This window comes from Daktulosphaira vitifoliae, unplaced genomic scaffold (genome assembly GCF_025091365.1).
Source record: "Daktulosphaira vitifoliae isolate Bord-2020 unplaced genomic scaffold, ASM2509136v1 Scaffold_4, whole genome shotgun sequence".
Taxonomy (NCBI): domain Eukaryota; kingdom Metazoa; phylum Arthropoda; class Insecta; order Hemiptera; family Phylloxeridae; genus Daktulosphaira; species Daktulosphaira vitifoliae.
This window is the reverse complement of record NW_026099575.1, coordinates 18,918,460-18,930,868: the sequence shown is the minus strand read 5'-3', so window position 1 is coordinate 18,930,868 and position 12,409 is coordinate 18,918,460. Positions and strand designations below refer to the sequence as shown.

General features: G+C 25.6%; 3 protein-coding genes across 4 annotated transcripts; 1 reads left to right on the top strand and 2 right to left on the bottom strand.

Moving 5' to 3' along the window:
- Window positions 1-213: 213 nt before the first annotated feature.
- Window positions 214-1,594, bottom strand: LOC126903818 (60S ribosomal protein L14). 2 transcript variants are annotated; one of them, XM_050682317.1, is made up of 4 exons: window positions 1,457-1,594; window positions 1,023-1,124; window positions 757-951; window positions 214-387 (listed from the first exon to the last, which is right to left on the bottom strand). In XM_050682317.1, the coding sequence occupies exons 1-4, from the start codon at window positions 1,457-1,459 to the stop codon at window positions 238-240; spliced, it is 450 nt and encodes a 149-aa protein (XP_050538274.1). In that variant the 5' UTR covers window positions 1,460-1,594; the 3' UTR covers window positions 214-237. The 2 variants fall into 2 exon arrangements, with proteins under 2 accessions (XP_050538274.1, XP_050538273.1); XM_050682316.1 differs by lacking the exon at window positions 1,457-1,594 and adding an exon at window positions 1,374-1,400.
- Window positions 1,595-1,716: 122 nt separating this feature from the next.
- Window positions 1,717-7,592, top strand: LOC126903816 (uncharacterized). The gene is made up of 13 exons (XM_050682315.1): window positions 1,717-1,954; window positions 2,237-2,508; window positions 2,594-2,649; window positions 3,294-3,766; window positions 4,810-4,873; window positions 4,935-5,192; window positions 5,251-5,346; window positions 5,403-5,633; window positions 5,693-5,794; window positions 5,959-6,079; window positions 6,153-6,245; window positions 6,659-6,900; window positions 6,964-7,592. The coding sequence occupies exons 1-13, from the start codon at window positions 1,938-1,940 to the stop codon at window positions 7,141-7,143; spliced, it is 2,205 nt and encodes a 734-aa protein (XP_050538272.1). The 5' UTR covers window positions 1,717-1,937; the 3' UTR covers window positions 7,144-7,592.
- A 1,059-nt stretch (window positions 7,593-8,651) lies between these two features.
- Window positions 8,652-10,981, bottom strand: LOC126905149 (multifunctional methyltransferase subunit TRM112-like protein). The gene is made up of 4 exons (XM_050684605.1): window positions 10,586-10,981; window positions 10,407-10,508; window positions 9,069-9,161; window positions 8,652-8,934 (listed from the first exon to the last, which is right to left on the bottom strand). Exons 1-4 carry the CDS (start codon window positions 10,661-10,663, stop codon window positions 8,824-8,826), a joined length of 384 nt encoding a protein of 127 aa, XP_050540562.1. The 5' UTR covers window positions 10,664-10,981; the 3' UTR covers window positions 8,652-8,823.
- Window positions 10,982-12,409: the final 1,428 nt, after the last annotated feature.

The window sequence follows — 12,409 nt, the reverse complement described above, 5'->3', positions numbered from 1 at the left end:
TAAATAACAATATAAAAAATCAATAATCAATTGATTGTTGTTCTACAAGAAAACAATTTAGGACAAATACTTAGACTTGCAACTATTTTAATACATAGAGTGGATATCTAGCATTATAAATACATAATACAAGTATGAAATTCTAGCCCCACATTCCCACTCAATTGAGGAAATAATCAGGGATACCAATGACATAATAAAACAACACATGTCTAAAATAAAAGAATGTTATATTTATTATGCTTTAGTTGTTTTTTTAGCAGCAACCTTTTTTTTTGGACAGTAAGTTTTCTTGAACAAAGCTTGATAAACATTAGTTCTTATCTTATTTCTTACTCTTCTTGCTCTTTTCAACTGGAATCTTTCAAAATCTCCCAAAGAGGCACGCTGTTAAGAATACATAAATGATAATTAATTAATAATTATATACAGGGTGTTCAGTAAGTCAGGAAACGGGTTTCTATTGTTCTCATTGTTACAAACAATGAGAACAATAGAAACCCGTTTCCTGACTTACTGAACACCCTGTATATATACATACATATCGCAAAGAATTTTAGCCAATGTATGAGTAACGTGATACTAGTATTTTAATACATTATTTCTACTAATAATTACAATTTTCAAAATTCAGTAAGATCAGTTCTGTATTATAATATTATTAACTCATTTAAGAATTATATCATGTGTTTCCTAGCTTCTTATTAATAGGATAACAACTGAAATCATAATACATAAAATTGGTATTTTACTTACTTTTTCTCTATTAGCAGCTTTTTCAGCCCATCTACTTTGAATCCAGAGTTTATTTAAATCAGCTTTGAGCCAAGCTTGCCGCACAGTTCTAGTTGATCCATTATATGGGAAGTTCACCTTAAACTTGGTCAAATGAATTTGGCTAATACGCATTTTAGACCTAGGAACACCACTTTCAGGACCATCAACTAAAACCTAATAATATACAATATAAATATTACGCAAGATATTTAATTAAAAAATCTTAATTAATTGAAAATAGTTACCGTCTTTTGGTCAATGCAATCAACTATACAACATATTTTGCCTTTATAAGGACCATCGACAACGTAGACTACTCGGCCAGTTTCAACAAACCTTTTAAAAGGCTATGAAAAAATAAAATAAAATTAATAAACTTTGACTTAATATTTAATAGACATAAAATCAATATTTGAATTATAAACCTAAAAATAAATAATATAATTTGTGAAATTTACATATAAATTTAAAAAAATCTCCCTATAATTTAATATAATTCATTTTTATTTTAAACTAAATGATCGTGTAACCCAATACACGAGTTATGAGCCATTAAATTTAAGTAAGAATAAAAATTTCTACTTAAAATATCATACAACAATATTCATTTTCAAACGTCAGATACTCTGCTTCTGTCCATAAAAAGTAAGTTAAATTGTTTTAATAATAATTAACTTACCATTTTAACATATAAGATTCACAACGCACACGACGTAATTTGTAAAAGAATTATAAAATACTCGATGAACGAGATTTCATAACCTAAAATCAGAAATGGTAAATATTTAATGTTATTGGAAACGAGAAGTATTCCGAGACACCATTGGTTTGTTCCACTACTCCATGAAATTATTCATCAAATTTCTTCCATAGTTCTACACGTATCAACAATCTTATCAGAAAAGAGAAGCCATTTTTTATAATATTCGTGCCGTTTATATATTCTATTCCACAGTTATTTGTACAATAAATTCTACGATTATTTGTAATTACGTGTTGAATATCTGATCATATTCAAAAAAATATTAATATCTCAAATTTTTTTTAAATATATTTTTTGTCAATAGTTTTTAAGTTAACCTCTTTAAAATTAATTCAATATTGTCTTGCCATTTAATTTTATATATAACGCCTTATTTATATAAAAAGTACTTGGTACTATGTCCTATAGATCAAGGTAATTATGATTTTTTAAATTTTACTGAAGAGAAATATTTACAGCTCGTATAAAACTAAAAATGAATTTTATGTAATGATTATGATAAAGATATTGTCATTGGGCATTTCTCAAAATATGAGTTGAAAATTTATTTATTTTATTATCTTTTTTTAAATATTTACATAAATTGTTAAGAGTTAAATTCTCTGCTGTATAAGTCATTGAAATTTCTCATAAGTTTCTTGTTCTTTAACTAAAAATATCATTTTCTCAGAATTAATTAACTTTTAAAAATTTCAGCCGAGGAAGTTATAGTAGTTCTAGAGGTGGGAGTCGTGGTAATTCATATAGTTCAAACTATGGTAGTTCTAGAGGTGGACGAGGTGGAAGTTTTAATGATAGCTACAGAAGCCAAAACAGAGGTAGTAATTCATATAGAGGATCACGAGCTAGTAGTAGAGGAAGTGGTGGGTCATGGTCCAATTCATCTTCAAACTATAACAATTTAAATCGTAATTCCAATTGGTCATCACCTGGAGATTCAAATTATGAGTCTCGTAGTCGTTATTCTGGTAAGTTTCATTATATTAATAGAAATTGAAATTTTTAATAATAATAATTCATGTTAAAATGTATTGTTTATGATTATTTTTACAGGTGGCAATGATCGCTATCCAAGTGGTCATAATGATGACTTTAGAAGATATAAAGAGGTATGTGAAATATGCGATTTCCATAACTGTACATGATATAAAAAATTCTGACAAAATTAGTCCAAAACCTATGTTAAATCATGGTTATTTAAATCTTTTTAAATTAATAAATTTTATCCTCATGCTATATCATAAACCAAAAAGATCATAGGTCTAACTAAAGCTTAATGTATCATCTTTTTTTAATAATTCATTTTTTGCTTAAATTATAAGATTTTTATAAAATAATTTTGTAATAGTTACCTAAAACAAAAGGTGGTCTTCATTAAAAACTAGTAACAACGTAATTACTTATTATATTTATCTTGCCGGGAGAATTATTCTAAAAAAAGTCATACAGCTGAGTGTAGTATATCAACTTATATTCGATGTGTATTTTTTTTGGATTGGATTTTATTGAATTTATTTGATTTGATTAATATTAACTCCATTTGAAGATTTCTAGTTTAAAAATGCAAATTTTCATCCAAGATTATTATAACTCACTTTATTTATAAACCTACAATTGATGGTGATTAATAAAGATGTACTATTTAAATACATAATTATAATATGTGTGTTTAACTACTTAGGAAGTATTTTTTATACATAAAATTATTATATGTGTACATCAAATTGATATATTGATTGAAAATTGCACGCAGGGTGGAAGAAGTCATAGAGACTCAGAAGTAGGTGGTTATTCAAGTTCCAATGATGATTATGGTCGTTATAGTGGTGGTGGCAGCAGTTATGCTGAAGAACGTAGTAGTAGATCATCCTTTGCCCCAGATAATTATGGGGGAAGTAATAGTGGATATAGAGGACGTGAAAGTTCTCGAGATTATAACTCTGATTTTCGAAAACCGCTGCCCCCTAATGATGATCGTTCGCCACCACCACCCCCCAGATACACTGGCCCTTCACCTAGAGGTAGAAGTTCTAGAGGATTCCGGGTTGCTGAGAGACCTGGAATGAGAGGTAGATCTTCTGCCAGTGTATCTTATAGAGGATCTTATGGAGGCAATTCAGGATTGATAAAACGGAAAAGACTTGAACCTGCAACCAGTAGTTGGCGATCAAATCCTGTGCGTAAAGGATATGAAGTAGCCAGTAGAAGAATACATGCAGTCAAAAGGTAATTAAATAATGACTGTCATGTTAATATGAAGAGTATTTAAGATGATCTAAGAATTTTCAATATATGTATTTATTATTTATATAAAGATTAACGTGACATATTAAAAAGTATCAAATTGACTAATTGGCTATTGAGCCTTGTACAATTATGCAAAATTGATAAGACTATTTAACTGACAACACTATATATGAAATTCCTTTTTGGAGTTAATATTGCTGTTTGAATAATAGATGAAAATCGATTTAATTAATGATTATTAATTACAAATATAATAAATAGAAAATACTACAAGATATGTTTTAAAATTGCTTAGTAAAGGTATCAATAACTCAATTGGTTAGCTATTTATTTTAAAAAAAATTTAAAACCCCTAGCAGATGTTTTACTTAATGGATTAAAGAAGTAAAGTTATTTCAAGACGTTGTTTATGTATGGAGTCAAAGTGTGATAAAAACAACTATGATATAAAACAAACATAGCAATAATTAATAATAAAATTTTATGTTATACAGAATATGTGTATCGTAAAATTACTAAAATTTTTATTTCAAAATATTAATACACTATGATCATCTTTTTGTATATAAGATCTCGTCACAGAAAAGATGTTACCTATCCTTTGATTACATTAAACATAAATTGATAATAATTATCAACATTATATACACATAAATGTATTTATATTGTTTTTATTTAATTATAAACTACTAATACTATTTTATGAAACTTATCCAACATTATTTAACATTAATAAAATTAAATTTTTATATCTATTCTACTTATCAATAGAAATTTAAACTCAAATGATCATTGTTTATTAATATATATTTATTCTAAAAAAAAATTAACTTGAATTGTCTTTGTTTACTTAATGTAATTCTTAAAGAAAACAATTATTTGTTCATCTTAAATATTAGGTTAAAATATATGTGTGAAGTTTTTATATAATGTTAATAAGTCTGAAACTTATTAACACTATTTGATATTTATTATAAAGTTGAAAATAGGTATAAAAACTTTTGTTTATTTATTTTATATAGAACTACACGAGACCATGATGATTATCGAGCTAGGAAAATTGCAGAATTTCGAGAAAAAACTCGAGTATGTATCATATATTTATATTTATTAATAAATACTTTTAAATTTTTATCTTGATTTATAGCAATTACGTGAACGTGTTAGAACACCTTCTGATGATGAAGAAGAAGTAGAAGAAGAAGTAGAAGAAGAAGTTGAAGAAGAAGTATCTGTTCATGATGAGGGGGAAAAACTTGTGCAAGATGATCAACAAAATGATGAACAACCCAAGAAAAAAAGGAAAGTAGTAAAAAAAATTGTGAAAGTTAAAAAGAAGTTGAAGAAACAAAAAATAAATGGTGAACCTAAAAAGTCTAATTCAATAATTCTTGATAAATCCTCGGTAAACCATGTAGTATCCTTATGATATCCAATTAATAATAATAATTTCTTTACTGTAGCCAAAAAAAAGTGAAAACCACATGCTTGATTCTAGAGGAGAACCATTTATGAAACTTTTATGTCCACATTGTGAAGTGACTTGTAAAACATTCCGTGTAAGTTTTAGTTAAAGAACATTTTTACATAATTTAATTCATTATAAAATTTTTAGGAATATGAAATACACTTACTAAAAATACGTCATCGTACAGCTATGTCCCAATTGGCTAGAAAACGTAAGCATGAGCTTTTTATGCTACGTCAAGATCAACGTAAGGAACAAAAAGATATTGATGATAAAGTTGCAGAAGAAGATACTAAAAGCAATATAAATTATTGCAAGTTATGTCAACTGAACTTTAAACAACAAAAAAGTGATCATTTTAGTAGTGTTTTACATAAAGTAATGTAATTTTTTTTTTTTACTCAACAAAGTACTAACGATATATTTATATTTTTCAGAAAATAAAGCAATTTATACAACCTGCTTGTAATGTATGTCATTTAATGTTTGCATCACCAATGCGTTATGAACATCATTTATGTAGTACAAATCATTTAAAGGTATTTCTTAGTTTTAGTATTTGCAAAAAAAATTAATATTTTTTATGTTTAGCTGTAAAAATGTTTAAACTAAATGACAAAATTTATCTTAGAATTACATTCTGTGTATAAAAGTTATCAATATAATATCCAAATTAGTAATATCGAGCATTTGTTTTACTTAGAAAGCCAATGTTTATGAAAAACGTACAAAACGTATGGTAACCTTACCCAGTGCAGAAGAAGTTGAGGGTGATGTTGATATGGACAATTTCATGGTTTTAGATTCTGTTGGATCTGGTGATGGTAATTTTATTTATATAACAAATAAGTGGATTATTACTCAATAAATATTATTATTAATAAAATTTAAATACAGATGATATATCTGATAGCGATGAAAATACACAAGGCATCAAAAATGAAACTGAAAAAAAGAAAAAATCCAAACCTAAAAAAGAAATAAGCTTAGGTAAATCATAATAAATTTAATATATTGTCATTGTTTTATAATAACTTTAAAAAAAAGTTCAATGTTTAAATTATTTATTTTGTATGACCTTTAATGAATAATTCTGATTAGGATATGCATCCTACATTTTTTTGTTTTATAATTTTGAATTACAATAATAGAAATTTAATGTGTGTAAATTTCAACCAAAAATAATTATCTTTTTATGACAAATAAATGTATTATTTTTCTTAGATAGCTATTATTTCTATAAATTGATAATATATTTAGATAAATTTCAAAATTCTAAGTATAAAAAAATAAATTGCTTGTTTTGCCATTCAACATCACATATGAAAAATTGTATTAGTTAATGTTAAAATATTACAGATTTTTTTTTATGTTTATAATATAACATTTTAAATTTTATTCAGGAAAAGAATTTTGTAAAAAGGTAGAAGTTTATTACTGTGAACTGTGTAAGTTTAATTTGCCACCACATGAAGATATTGAACAGCAACTAAGTCTACATTGTCGTAATCGTGTGCATCTTCAAAGATATGTTCAACATTGTGAAAAAATCAAAGCACAAGAAAAGCTTTCTGAAAAATCTGAGAATGAAACTTTAATTGAAACAAAAAAAGACAATGAAACTTGTAGTGATTCATCTAATAAAGTATAATATCTCTGTAATCTTCACTTAGTTTCCCATTTATTCAACTGTTAATTATAATTCTAGGGTAATAAAACAGATGTTAAAGACAGTGTATCTGACAAAGTAGACAAATTGAATCAAATTAAAGAAAAAGAAGAGACAAAGGATGAATTTGATTGGTCCTCATTAGATAATGTTATCGAGAGTGATCCAATTAAAGAAGATTCTGATAGTGGAAAATCTTCTACCATAGAGACAAAATAGTTTTTTTTAACTGTATAAGTTTAAATGAAATATTATTTAATAATTCTTCTACTATATAGATAGAATTTTTTTTAATAATTATACTATGAAATTTCATCATGTATTAATCTAATTGAAAAATGTTTACTTTACACTAGTTAATATTAGTATTTAATTAAAAATTATAATTTTGGTAATTCATTTGAATTACTTATAATTATCTAAGTCCTTTTTATCTAAATAGTATCTATATATTATATGTGTATAATATGTAAACTATTACTTTAGACGTGTTGTTTTTACTATTTTTTGATAACTATTCAATTATTAAAATAAAATAGATAAGTATTAATTCTATGTTAATATCCATATAATAATATTTAATTAAGTGTTCTCTGTCAAATTATGTAATTTATTATTCATAATACTATTGATAATAATTTTAATAAATATATTGACGTAGACATAATTGTTGTTTGTGAGTTAAGTATGACACTAATATATAAGTAAAACTAGACTTTTGCATGAGCCAAGGCCCAAAAAATTTTGGATTTTTGAATTATAATCTGTTGAAACTAGAAAAGCTTTGTCCTCTAGCAGGAAAGAAATTAAGTTAATCACTTCCCTCTAAAAATTTTTGTAAAATAGAATTGTCACCATATATTTTTATTATATTAGCTTATATAAAACCCTTAAATTATGTTTATTAATGATTTTGTGACCTCTAACTACAAAATACGGCTTAGTAAAGTTTTATGCTCTCCAGAAAAAGTCCATAATATTAGGTCATGCTAAACCATAGTTTCATCTATGATTTTATATGTTAAATAATTCAAGATAACAGTAATATTTTACATAAAATTCAAAATATTATTTTGGTAAAGTATAAATTTTTATGTTGTTATTACTTGATAGTGAACTTAACTAAGTCAATAAATAAATATTTCACAACAGTCTCAAACAAAAAAATGGGTAGTACTGTAAAATAGGATACTTTGTATCTTAAAAATGGTATTGTACTAAATTAAAAAGGGCCTAGTGTGTTATATCTATGCTATTTTCAGTGAACTAAGACAGAATTATTAAGATATACAATTATTGTGCTTAAAGTATTTATGCATTTACAAATGTAGGAGGTCTCTAATCTTTAAGCTACAATACTTGGCACTTTTTCATTTATTCATACCTAAGAAAAATTTATTAGTGAAAAATCAATAATCTGTGACCAAAGAGTTCAAATTTAATATCTATACGAGTGATTCTCATATTAGATAGGTGAAGAGAAACTATGTTCCTCACACTTAAGACGAAAAAAAATTTTTCAATGTTTAGAAACTTTTATATTAAAATGTGTTTACTACGTATAACTATTATGCAGAAATATTATAAAAATTAAAAAAAAGGTCAAACAATAAATTATAATATGATTTGTTAATAATATTATTATAATAATATAAGAACACTAATTTTCAGTACTTCTATAGCTAAGAAACATCTAAAGATAATTTAATTAAATAAAAATAAAGACGTCAAAAAACATTTTGTTTATTTTGTTAATATAGAAATATTTAATTAATGAATTCTGTTCATACATAAGTTAAGTCTAAACAATGATTTATTTTACAAGAATTCTATTGAAAAAAAAATAAAACTATCATTTAATATAGAAATTATAAAAATGTTGTAAAAAAAATATTTATTTCATGTATATGCACTTTCATCTTCGTTTAAAAGTAAGTTTGGAATACCAGCAGCTATAGGAAATTTTCTACCAGATTCTGGACAAACTAAGTTACCATTAATAATTTCAACCTATAATTATTATTTATATTTCATTAATTATTAATAAATTAAACTTATTGTAATAAAAAAAACTTAGATTATATATTTATTGACAAAAATATTTGAAAATCATATAAAAATACTTCAAATTATTTTATACTAACTTCCATTAGAATATGATGTGTTTTCTTTAAAAACTCTTCATTCTTGTCATAGTTTTCAATTAATTCTTCTGGTAAATCACTTCCATGACCAGCCTAATATAATTTTTTTATTTTATTTAATATAATTAATTTTAAATTTTCTATCAAAATATTATACTAAAAAATTATTTAAAAAAATGTTTTTAAAACTTATTTGTCTATTATTTCTCTGATAAATAAAAAAATTACAAAGAGATACCAATATCATAATTTAGATTCACCTCATAAAGCCAATTATAAAATAGACATTAGACAATGAAATTCAATAAAAACCATTTTCGTGTCCATCAAAATGTGCAATACTAAGTATGCAATTAAATAATGACAATTTTTACCTATAGCTTTTATAAAATCACATTACCTCTTTCCAAATACTCATATCTTCCAGTACACAGTTACACAAGTTGGTTATAATTATTCCAGCACTTTTGTAATCTTAGGAAGCCCTCTGGAAATCTTGAAATGTAAAATTCTTCAGAACACTCTTTAAATGTATTCCAAATCACCATAGCAGGTAATTTTTATAAGTCATATATTAATAGTTTTTTTTAAGTCGAAAATTGTCAAACAACAATGATTAAATGAGCAGGTATGTTTTCATGATAGAAGATTCAGTTGTATTTTAAGAGCTCAAGCTTTCTAAAAGTTGACAAGAAAGACAACTGTTTGTACAAACACAAAACCAATTTTTTTTAGAACTTTTTTGTATACTTTTATAAGTTATTTAAATCAATAAGAATAAGCTCTTTAAAGAAATTCTTTTAATAAAAGAATATTTGTCTTAAATTAATATTGGAATATTCAGATATTCTTAGGATACTCCATCTTATTCTATATCAACTTTAAAATGCACTACTTCTTCATGCACACTTGTGTCAGACACTTGTTGAGTTGGTTGGTCAGCTGTAAATATGTTAAATAGTATGAAAGCAGATATAGCACATTGGGCAACCCTGTCTTTATATTAGATTTCATTGAAAGAGTTGAGCAGTAGTGTATTGAAAAATGACGTTCTGTGAGATAAGATTTAAAAAGTAAGTAGTATGAAGGTGGTGAGAGTAGTTTTAGTTTAAAAATAAGACTATCATGCCAAACTCAATGGAAAGCTTAAGCAAAATCCAGAAAGACGGTAGAACAGTACTGTAATTGTATAATAACTCCAAAAATTACAATAACCGACACATAATTTGGTTTTCTTAGCAGACACTCAACTATTCAACAAATTAACCGCTTAACTGAACACTATTGCAACATTTTAAAACTAAAGTAAAAAATATCTAAAAATAATTTATTATTAACCTCAACAGCTGCATTCACTAGAACCTTCCAATCGAGTTTAGGAATCATCTTAGCAATAAATTCCATGTTGAATTCTGATTCAGAAATTTTTACATCATTAGCCTGCAAATTTTATTTTATTTTATTTTTTAACAGCCTATTATATAGTCAATTCTTAAAAATAAAGTAAGACCACTTACTTCAATGCGAAGAGGATAACCAACTTTAACACCTTTCAAACATTTAGACGACAGTAAGTTATGGGTCAATAATTTCATTTTATCAAAATTAATTCTTATAACAAATTATGAAAAATAGTCAAAAAACATACGTATAATATGATTTTTTAGAAAATTAAAACAGTAAGCAGATTTAAAATAATGATACTTTCATAGAATTTTTGTCCGTTGTTTCAAAATTGTAACTATTGAAAATATTTCAAGTAATGCATTAAAATAGAAGAATTTAAAAATATATAAATTTTTGAGTTTTGATTGTACTTCTAAATAAATGAAGCTACTTAAAAGCAATGTAAGTATGAAACACTAACACATTATATCGAGAACTATCCTAATGATGATAAAAATAAATGAGTTCTGTAAGCCGGTGTATTTAATGATTGTTAAGAATATGATATATTTATTTTGAGGTATATTTAGAAAAATGTGGCGCAATCTAGGCGAATAACAATGATTTTGTCTTAAAGATGCAACAAAGTGTTAATAATCTTTAATTCTACAATTTTAATTCAAATTCTCGTGATGATAAACTACGCTATCTGTAATCTCTGATCTAAAAATATCAGTAATAGAAATTTGTCATATAGTTCATAAAAACAAGTTTCAAGTGTAATTGGTCTCGATTTAACCTTGCATCTAACAAATCAAATGTGACTAGTTGTGCACATGTGTGGCACAAGTTGTGCCTCCTCACAATAAAGACATTAAGCGTATTTATTCTGTATCCGTATTTTGTATAATTATGTTAAATAATGCTGTTCGTGTTATATTGTTATTATCATACATATTCTATCTCACTTCACGCGAGTATTGGAACAACAGAATGTTGAATAAATTAAGATGTAAAAGTAAAAAGTAGCAAATAATACTGTGCTACATGTGGTATATAAACCATTTAAAAATGGTAAAATCGAAAAAAAAATCATCAACAATTACTAAACGTTATTAGAGGTTGTAGAATATACAGTATAGAGTAAACTAGTATAATAATGAATTCTTGACACATTTTCAACTAAAGTTACCAATATGATTTGGAACCATGTTTTGGTCCGAGATACGGAAGATAGTCACATAGTTTAAAGTTCAACTCAATTTCAACCAACTGTTTTACCGCAATTTATGCGTCATACATAAATAATAAAAAANAGTAAAAAGTAGCAAATAATACTGTGCTACATGTGGTATATAAACCATTTAAAAATGGTAAAATCGAAAAAAAAATCATCAACAATTACTAAACGTTATTAGAGGTTGTAGAATATACAGTATAGAGTAAACTAGTATAATAATGAATTCTTGACACATTTTCAACTAAAGTTACCAATATGATTTGGAACCATGTTTTGGTCCGAGATACGGAAGATAGTCACATAGTTTAAAGTTCAACTCAATTTCAACCAACTGTTTTACCGCAATTTATGCGTCATACATAAATAATAAAAAACCCAGCACAGGGGGGTCGCGGCACAGTTGTAACGTGGTATAANCACAGGGGGGTCGCGGCACAGTTGTAACGTGGTATAATTGGATCAAGTATAATGATATCTGACAGTGATTAAAATCACTACCAAAAATAAACGCTTCGATGCAAATCTTTAGATAGTGTTTAATTTAAATAAGAAACGCTTCGATGCAAATCTGTAGATAGTGTTTAATTTTAAAAAATTGATGGATAATTGCAAAATTAACATCAAATTCTATTAAAATAAAATACAAAACCCATAATTAGAATACAAAAATAGCATATTTTTGAATACGGCAGCCATTTGCGTATAAAAGATAGGT